Source organism: Vicia villosa, unplaced genomic scaffold (genome assembly GCF_029867415.1).
Source record: "Vicia villosa cultivar HV-30 ecotype Madison, WI unplaced genomic scaffold, Vvil1.0 ctg.000218F_1_1, whole genome shotgun sequence".
Taxonomy (NCBI): Eukaryota; Viridiplantae; Streptophyta; class Magnoliopsida; order Fabales; family Fabaceae; genus Vicia; species Vicia villosa.
This window is the reverse complement of record NW_026705082.1, coordinates 623,568-633,960: the sequence shown is the minus strand read 5'-3', so window position 1 is coordinate 633,960 and position 10,393 is coordinate 623,568. Positions and strand designations below refer to the sequence as shown.

General features: G+C 34.2%; 1 protein-coding gene across 1 annotated transcript; it reads right to left on the bottom strand.

Annotated features, from left to right (window-relative positions):
- Positions 1-1,354: 1,354 nt before the first annotated feature.
- On the bottom strand, positions 1,355-10,116 carry LOC131625524 (uncharacterized). The gene is made up of 12 exons (XM_058896376.1): positions 9,668-10,116; positions 9,281-9,484; positions 7,957-8,102; positions 7,237-7,505; positions 6,523-6,620; positions 5,910-6,057; positions 5,391-5,830; positions 4,312-4,832; positions 4,170-4,230; positions 3,773-4,051; positions 2,444-2,705; positions 1,355-2,022 (listed from the first exon to the last, which is right to left on the bottom strand). The coding sequence occupies exons 1-12, from the start codon at positions 10,040-10,042 to the stop codon at positions 1,685-1,687; spliced, it is 3,141 nt and encodes a 1,046-aa protein (XP_058752359.1). The 5' UTR covers positions 10,043-10,116; the 3' UTR covers positions 1,355-1,684.
- Positions 10,117-10,393: the final 277 nt, after the last annotated feature.

Below are 10,393 nucleotides of genomic sequence, written 5' to 3'. Positions count from 1 at the left end.
AATGAATATATTACCCATATGTTTCTTTCTAAAATTAATTATTTCAGCTTAAAGAAAAGAAAAAAAGACTTGCTTAATAGTACTTGATTATTTTTAGCTGGCCCTAGACATAAAACATGTAAATTTCAAAGTGGAAATTATTTATTGACAAAAAAAAGGAAATCATTTTATTTTGTTATTACAATATACATAAGATACGAAATTTTGTTCAATGATGTTAACATAGAATTCTTGCTTACACGCATAGGATTCTACTATCTATTCCTTACTAAGTTAGAGGATATTGAAATTGAGTTTCTTTATTTACTTAAAAATTTAATACAAATATTGAACTCATTTTTGTATCATCTATCAACTTTATTTGAGTCATCTAATTAAAGATGAAAACGAAAGGTAAATCCATGGGGACCATGAATAGTGTAAAGAGGCAAACTAAACATTTGAAAGACTTAGGTAGAGTCAATGTCATGCCTCTTTAGTTAAATAATTGCATGATAATTCATTAATGTCTATTTTAAAAAGACTAGAGACCTCACTTTCTTTCATTTTTGTATTCTATGATTTGTCTTTTTCTTTTTTGAACTTTTTAGGCTCACAAAATGCAATATGAAAATGAAAAAGAAAAATTTCATCTATCATGTGCATAGTGTGTCTACAAATGGTTGGGAGGGTTTTTCCTTTTTATTATGGGAGTTGGACGTGCTATCCATGACATAGATCACTATTTAAGGTTTTAGAATTTGGACAATCTTATTTAAGGATTTTATTTGGCCGACTTAATAATCTTGTAAAGAAATTAATAATAAATAATTTTTTATTCAAATAACTTCGATGTTTTTTATAAATTTTTTAAAGTATAATATTTCTTCAAAATAATTTACAGTATTTATAAAATATTTTTTAATTTAATTTATATGGGAACCATTGAAGATGCATGACACATCATCCAGCATGGGAGCTTCAATGGGTCCATTCAAGTTTGAGTTTATAGTAATTTGGGTGTTGGTGGAGATAATAAATTCTCTTTTATGACAAGATTATTTATTTTGAAATCTTCTTCAATTATTTTTCCTGCATATTTTATGGCACAATGATCAATAATATGGTTTCTTGTCTACCTAAACTAAAAATAAGGAACCCAACAATCACAAACATGGTATATGCTTTGGCCTAACAAACAACATTTAGTACTATATAACTTAGATTCTTTTTTAGCCACACAACTTAACTACCAATAACATGTACCTGGAATGTGTTAAGAGTAAAATAATTAAATTTTATTAAAATAGTTAATCATTGAAGAAGATTAAAAAAATAATTGGAAGAGTCATTTGTAAGGCCTCAATTCTCAAACACATTAATTTGCCAATTTTACAATGATAAGCATCAGTTGAACAGAAAATGCATTTTAGAGCTACAATTACAAATTATCTTGTGAATTAGATAACTAACTAATGAGTTACTGAACACATGAATTTCATTTACTCCAACTAAATGCAATACCAATAGCCTAATATATTTGCACAAGCAAGTGCAAGATGAACTATTGAGTATTCATACACAAAACCTGCAATCTAAATCATACAATACAACATATATGCTTAAGAAAATTCAAAAGCAGTGACCAATAAATATATATATATATATATATATATATATATATATATATATGTAAACTGTGTATTTAACTACTCTGGTCGAATTCTTCAGAATCTTCAGATGTCACATTCGACTCTTCTTCCTCTAGCTCATCAATTTCATCAATTTCAAGTGTTCTACAGGTAGACGACATCATCTTGTTCATGGCTGCAGTTTTGCTTGCTCTCTGTGAGCGGCCTACCGTATTAATGGTGGTAGGAACCACAGAAGCAAATGAAACTTCTTCGTCGTCAGAATCAGAACTATCTTTCTCAATCCTTACCCTTCTCCTTGTACGTGTGGCTCTTGTTGTCGGTACAGCTGGTGTTTGTGGCATTGCAACAGAAGCATCCAAATCCAGGTTGAAGTCAAGTTCTAGTTTCCCTTCAAAAATAGGGAGGGAGAAAAATGTTAGCAGTTAAAAAAAATTTCAAAAAGGTTATGCCAGGCCAGTAAAACTGCATAATACAGTCCAAATTAGATTGCAAATGAAATGCCAGATATAAATAATTGGTAAAGATTAAGATTAAAACTGCTTACTAACACTGCACTAATTATAGCTGTGTCAAATCTTAAAAAGCGATCTTTCATGTTACTTGTTACTTGATTAAATTTAAATTTAGTCGGTTTCTTTTGCTTGCTGGACAACCTTCTTGTCCCCATAACATCATAATTATAAGACTACAACAAAATTCAGCACAAAGCCCAATCACACCATAAAGGCTTTGATAAGATGACAAAAAAATAGAACCATGGTCTAGGCATGTTATACTTTCTGAAATTCTCAGAAAAAAAATAGTATTACCAAAAATGAGATTAACTTCATCTTGCAACAACTCCTGATCTGGTTGCCTGTCAACTGTCATAAGATGCTCAGCCATGCGCTTTAATTCTTTAACAAGATCCTTCTCTGAAGATACACATTCAGCCAGACGATTTAAAAGCTTCCTCATAACTTTAATGGGCCCTTGTTCTGATAACCGAAAATGAAGCGAGACGAGTATTCTACATAATGCCGATACATATGCCTTCTCAGCAGCTGTCTTCTTTGAGTGAAAGCTTGCAACCTTAACAGAGTAGAGAGTAAGAAGACTAACAACTAATAAACATCATTTTAATTTTGAACCATACAACATTTTCATTCAGCCATGGATATGAAATTCATATATGCCACTTCATTTTCTTCCCTAATTAACAGTTAGTATAAATTCCTTAGTATAATGTGTCATTGTGACATCCATCAGCTTTAATTTAAGCAATATAGTGGCGGTTGCATGCTTATAGCTTCAACGAGCACACAGTTAAAACCAACACCCACTTTGCAATATTTTCAATATTCCATATATAACATGCACACACTTTGCAATATTTTCAATATTCCATATATAACATGCACAGGCCAGTTTCTTGCAGTATACAAAAGAGCTTCATTAGAAGCTGCACACTAAAACGAGTTTCAAAAAAGTGGATGAATTTCCAAGAATCTACAACCAAAAGATTCATAATTTTAACTTGAAGAAGAAAATTTGTCATACATGTGGTATTTATATCAAAACTAACATCATAAGTAACTGTATTCACTGGGCAATAATTCAGTCCAAAATCATAGTTTTCAAATCAATTCAACTTTATATGCAATGCAGGTAGGATTACAAACACGGGTAACCGAATTTTTCAGTTTTTCTTTGTTAAACATCTTCAGGAAAAGACTGTACTACAGAGTGCCATTTAAAATTGAGAGCACTGTGCAACATAAATAATAAATTACCCCATTAAAATCTGCTTTCCCTGTTTAATTCAGTAAGATACTGTTACTGCAACAATAAAAGAGCTTCTTAAAATAAGTTTTTATTTTTAAAAAGTGCTGCTTTTAGTTAGTTTGTTCAGTTTAAGTTGCAAATAAATAAAATTAAGTCTTTCTGTAGCCATAATATACAGATAGCATCTAAAGACATATCTCAACATTGACAAAAAAGAAATAAAATAGGTAAATAAAATAAAACCTTTACGAGCAAATAAAGAAGATTTATGTTGACTAATTAAACCCTACTAATCCATATTAAGATGAACGTATACGCCTTAGTATATCAAGTTAGGTGAATAGAAGAGCAAATTTTATTTGTGGATGATTTACCTCTATGGCTATGTGTAGTGCGAGTCCCTCCTCACCACACTCAAATGGAACTTCAGCATAACTATCAATAACTTCTGGAGTTTCTGGACTAGTGTTTTCACAGACTGCTTCAGTCTCTTTAACAAATAATGGAATCTGCACCATCTGCAACATAAAACGTGAAGCTTGAACTGCACGTTTACGTAACTGAGACACCATAAAAGGAGAGCCCCCGGAATTGCCAAAAATTCCTGGCCACATTGAACGCATAACAGGAATGAAAGCCTTCAATACACACCTCTGTAGTTATTAAGAATAAACCAATTAAGGCCGGAGTAAGATATGGCATTCAAACAAGAAAAGAAAAAATACGAATAATGGATAACTTAAAACAGAGAAAATATGACATTATGCTTGCCTTGTGTTTTGTTGAGAGACATGGGTAGTGCTCAAAGAAAACAGATAAGCATTGCTTCAACCTGGCAGGGAAGAAATATTCTATCTAAATTAGCTCATTATACAGGGCAAGAGTCGAACAAAAGGAGAAAGTTAGATACCACCTGTGCATATTTTCTGATACATCACTGAAGTACAAGTAAATGAGTTTAGATAAAAGCACAGGGTGCAAAGAAGCCGGTATGCTTGGATAGTTGTCACTTAGGAGAAGAATTTTCGCAAAGCCCTCTCCAAGTATAGCATAAATGCATTCATCTTCATTGCTAGTTAACGGATTAGCCCAGTCTTCATTTTCAAAGCCACCGTATAAAAGATCAAGTATGCCAACGTTTGAATTTGAATCCCCTTCGAAATCAGAGAAGTTCACGGGACAAAAAGATTTTTTGTCACAGTTTAATTGGCTTGGAATTTCGTGATCTAAAACCCTGTCAACTTCTTGAGGACCATGCCACATAACAAGATCAATTAATGCTTTAGCAGCCTCTGTACTAATTATATGTGGCCCCTTAATGTATGAAACTCTTAGCTGTTTCAAAAGTTCAGCATTTGGTTTCCTCTCCAACAGCCCAAAGAGGCCAAGACATCTTACAGCAATCCTTTGCACGTCTGCGAGAGATTGTTTTGCCTACACATTTCATTGTCCATACCAGTAAATAGATAGTAAGCAATGACCTCAAACAAAATTTACAAGTATAAACTGATTCAGCCCTCAAGCAAATTATCAAATTGCAAGACCTTGTTCATCTGAAAGTTAATTTCTTACTACAACGTATATACTGTTTATATGTTTGTGCATCTCATACATTACTTCATAAATTTTTTGATTCGGTAAACTACATAACAAGAGTAAGTATTATTATCATTGCTCATCCAGGCATAAGGAACTGAATTAAATGAATTTATAAGATAGGAAGATGTCGATTTATTTTGTGGTATGTGTATCAACAGTCACCATACTTTTCTAAATTTTTACAATGTTTAATTCTTGCAAAAGATCAGTCAAAAAAGTCCAGAAGAAAGTTTTGATGATGTGCGAATCATTTCCAACTGTTATAAACTAGAACACACTGCATGCATAACATTTTTGTCAGTTTAAATAACTATAGTAATGTATTTTTTGCAGATTTATGAATCGATAAATGTAGATTTAAAAAATAATAAAGAAACTTGGAACAATCTGTACCCCGGGAAGAAGTAAAGATTGGAGTAGTTCATCTGGTTCTATAGACTTGCCCTGAAGAAAGCGCATGGACACAGCATTTTTCAGTAAAAGACCAATAAGGGAAAGGGTGTGTATCCACTGCACATAATCTGCTGTTCTCTCTCTGCAAGGTTGAGCTAGCTTTTCTATGATTGCAAGAACAACTTCTTCAAATTCACCAGGAGCAGCATGGACTTTCCTTGCCAATTTGGCTATGGCTTCTGCCCAATGAGTATCTCCACCAAAACTTAAGCCATCTCCAATGAATACAATATTCCCTTCATTATCAACCTCATGCTCAGGAGGCTTGCTCATCAGTTCCTGCAGAAACGAACTAGCAGCTTTTCTAGACGAAGTGTCAGAAAAGTCAAACATAGCACCAAGCAAAAGCAGCTGCCGGCATGTAAAGCGATGGTTCGATCCTGCAGATATTAGATTGAACGGCTTAGGTATGCATTAGAGTTGGGCGTAGAAACACCATCCAAATAAACTTATATGTACCAGCAACGATATTAGCTCTGACCAACTCTATGTAATCATCAACTGTAGCGGGAAGAATTTTTTCTAGAAGATCATTTTTATCTGATGCTTCGGCGGCATATACTTCTGCTTCGGTACCCGCTGTGGCTGCAGCATCAGAGCCTAAGGTCTATAGGGGCACAAATCATAAACCGCGGTAAGTTGGAGGAAAAATGTAAGTCCTAATAATTACATTTCTAATAATGATTATATTACAAAAGTAAATAAACAGGGAGGAAACAAGAAAGACAGTTATGAAGCACATAGATGTATTCTGATTTTAATTCAAAATATATTAATAACAAATTATAGCAACCAGTAACCTATGCATTAAAATGGTAGCAAAAACATAAACCAAAAGAGCATGATTAACACAGAGAATTGGCTATTAGTCCCCTTCTCTTTTTGGATATAAAACATTTACCCAAATTATGTGCATAAATACATATTAACTGATAAAGATATTGTTTTAGTAAAATCTGCTAAGAATAGCACTATAGTGCCAATATTCCTTCTAATTGACAACACTGATTTTTTTTTTAAAGTGAACAGTAAATACGGAAGAAAAAAATGGCTAATATTCCTTTTGACTCACATGTGCTTCTGACTGCAAATGCTTGCAAACAATTCTCCAATAAAGAGCAGCCTCTGCTTCCATCAATGCAATGCTTGGAGGACAACGAACCGCTTCCCCTACAATTAGTATGCAAAGCTATAACATATGGTAAACAACAACCGGGGAGGTTCAATCCTAATCTCAACCTACCAGCTAAAAGATAATGGGGGAGTTGTCACCCTGGCATTCAGAAAACTACATTCAACGAGGCAAGAAAGTAGTTGAAGGTTTACAAGTGCAAGATTGTTTAGGGGCATAGCCTGAATCATTCCGCCGAACTTGACCATTTTCATAAGTCTTCTCACAAAATTTGAGCCCGTGCTCATAAAATTGTTTGATCAGCTCGTGCCCACCAAGCATATCACAATTGACGTACTTACCCTCATGAATAACTTTTTGTAAAATGTGTATTCAATCAAATCAATTGTTTAAACTTAAATTTCATCTTGGTGATTGTTTATGCACATTTTAGGTCATTTGAAAAGCTTTTGAATATTATAAAAAAGTTATTAAAGGTGCAATGTGTGTGAGCATGTGTGTGTATGTATCCTCAGAATCATGATTCATAACTAACATGATATATCAAACAAGACTTTAAATTTGTTTTTGAAAGATTTAATTAAGCAACATGTACCAACACTGGAAGTTAAACAAATAAAAGTATTTAATATTTAATTAAAAACCGTGTCTTACCTTCTGCTGTGTCACCATTTGATGACATATACTGCTGGATACTTGCACCATTCTTTAGTTTTACTAAACCAGCTTTTAGAAGAGCTTCCATGACAGACTCGCTCACTGATTCATATGTTTCAACATCGAGATACTTCAAAAGTTGTAAAGGATCACCATTACAGCATTTTATAAGCCATTCGTCTTTCAATAGTTTGAAACATTCCTTCGAGACACCAACAGATCGGTCAGCAAGTCCTCTCCGAAGAATGATTGTCCTGTGCTTAATGCTGCAAAAACCAGGAAAATAAAAGAGCAAAAATTGTAAAAAAGAATAAGGCACTTAAGTAAAAGTAATATTGGAAAAGATGTTTGAGAAGATTGCAAGAAGGAAATCCACCCATGGAAAGTATTATTCATTTTCAAATCAAAGGAAATATTGAGATCCTTTGCATCGTAGTGTGCGCTTTAGGGACTAAAATACTAACAGCAAGCAGTAATGAGAAAATCAATGGAGTGATTATCATAGAGCGATAATTTACTAACCATTACCCATGCGCTCATATTTAAAAAAATTCTAGACCATTGATTTGATTCTTTTTCAACAGTAAACAAGTGGCACTTATAAAACTCTGAGGTGAACCCTTGCGAATTCTAAGATCTGATTTTTAGGGGGGTAAAACCCGCGCAATTTGAGAAGAAAGGAATAGAATTATTGTTCTTTTACCATACCATATTTACCTTAAAGTTTGAAGAGGAAATTTATTAGCTAGAACACAGTATGCTGCTTTGCGAACAGATTCACTCACATCCAAGGTACAATCAATAATAACTTGAGAGGTTGCACTGGAAGCAGGCAAAGACAACACAATCATCTTACGAACATCCTGCACACATTTTCAGGTTTAATAGCGTGAATACTAGATCCCTGCATACGCATGTAGCATTAAGATGTAGCTGTACTAGAAATCCTAAAATGAACTGTGCAGATATTCCAACTTCAATAATATGACAATACATAAGATTTAAAACTCAGTAACCAGGTTAATTAATAAGGGAGGAAAACAGTGAGATTATGCTAGATAGTCAATGGTGAATAGAGTAGTGAAAGAAATTTATTTATACCACTCTACGCACAACATTAAATACATGTTCATTATTAATAATTAGAGTTCATTGCTATCAATATTCAGACCTTCTAGAATAAAGTAAATGAGCTTTAGCCGCCAAGACTTCGAAAAACTCATCTAAGCACTTAAGACAAATAAAAGTGATTCCTTTAATGGGACAACTATGTCCAATATGATTATGGCAGCTAGTAAGCCACAGAAAGGGCCACTGGAAGGTTGCATAAAGGACCTCTGGAAAGGCACACATGGTGAGGAGATGAAGTTGTTTCAGGGTAGGAAAATAACTAGACAGAAGAGCTTATTTCATTGTCATATAGAATTTTATAGTGAAATGACCAGAAGTTCAGACAGAGGAGGATGCGGTTTAGTGCGAAATACTGCTATTATGAGGTGAAAATAAAATGACTAAATGGTAAATGCAAAAAAAATTGTAATTCTATAGGAGTTTTACCATAGCAGCTGTTAATGATGGCGCTACAGTACTAACTTGAAACCATACTGCAATAGGGCTTCGCATAGGGTATAAGGGTTGCTAAGGACACTATTAACTAAAGGATATAGAGTTTTAGCAGTCAGCACCATATATTTTTATTGATAACAACAGCATATGAGCATATGGTTAAGCCAAAATTGTTCCTATCTTTTGATCAAATCTTTAAAGCAACCTGGTATTAAAACTTCAAGTACTCAAATAACCATTAGCTGCAGAAGAAATGATAATGCAATGCAAAGCCAGGCTGGAATATTAAACTTAAGACCAATAATTGTAACGTCAAACACTCAGATGAACTTGTATCTAATCTAATACAATATATTCTTTTAAAAACTTTATACCATATCACAATATACAGAAAACACCACCGTTGACACAGACATGAGGGAAATCAAAAAGAAAACAAAATTGATTGATCCAATTGGGAATTTGGGGCACTCACCGCATTTTGCTCCAAAGGAAGCATCTCAAGGAATAAATCAAGAATGTCAACATTCGAAGAGTCATTCACGAAACGCGAAAGTGCCCTAACCGCAAAAGTACGCACCAAATGAATCTTGTCTTGTACCCTAACCTTCATGCCCTCTATCACCTCATCCCATAGGTCATTGCTCACTTCAGCATCATCTGGTAACCGCAATATTATCTACAAAATCACAACCAAAATAATCGAGGAAATTAAATGTTCATAAGTTATAACCGTAATATTTCTTTCAAACTCAACCATTAAATGACACATTCGTTGGAGAAATTAAATGTTTAAATGTAAAACCTAACACACTAAAATAACACAAAAAATGATTAAGTTGAACTTAGCTCAATTTATTACCTCGGAGATAATCTGGCAGGCTCTGAATCTAACGGTCTTATCTGCGGCCGCCATAGCAACAAGGAGGAAATGAAGGAAATGATCCAGAAACTCATCGCAATCCGCGGCATCGGAAGGATTTCGAGCAGCAGTGAAAGAGGCGACGAAGGAAACGACACGGTCAGCAGAGGCAATTCGTCGTTGAAACTTGAAGAGAGAAATTAGGGATTTGGAAAATGCGGAGAAGAAGTGAGAAGGTGAAGTGGATTTGGACCGGAGGAGAGATAGTTCCTTGAGTTTACGGTTGTGTGTGGCGTATGAGGTTCGAACCTCGTCGAGAATTGCGGCGATTTTTTGCGATAATCGCTTCTCTTGATCGGAGTTGTTGTTCTCCATGGATGGTGGTTAGTAAAGCGACACAAAAATTGAATGGGAGTTGAAAAGAAATGAGTTTGAATCTCAAACGTGATTATTTTGAGTTTTGAATTTGAGCGGGGTGGTGTTTTGCTGGTTTCGGGCTTAAATGTATGGGCTGTGCCAACTAAAAGACCCGTCCATTATTGCTTTGTGTTCCATTAAATTAAGAGGATTGCTTAATGCACCGTAAGTATTGCTTCCTCATTTATGTAAAAAAATCAAAACTATTTCAAAAATTCAGAAATACATCTGGATGCACCCCCATTCACGTTCTTTTTTTAGTCAAGTCTTAAGACTATGTTAAAAAAATTACGGAAACGTATTTCCGTA

Bases quoted from the DNA above. Each gene is read 5' to 3' on its own strand.
- LOC131625524 (XM_058896376.1), bottom strand. From the start codon at position 10,042: ATGGAGAACAACAACTCCGATCAAGAGAAGCGATTATCGCAAAAAATC. The intron at 5,831-5,909 runs GTACATATAAGT...TAATATCTGCAG, and splicing joins CAGAGCTAATATCGTTGCTG to GATCGAACCATCGCTTTACA. The intron at 2,023-2,443 runs GTAATACTATTT...CTATTTTTGAAG, and splicing joins TGAAGTTAATCTCATTTTTG to GGAAACTAGAACTTGACTTC.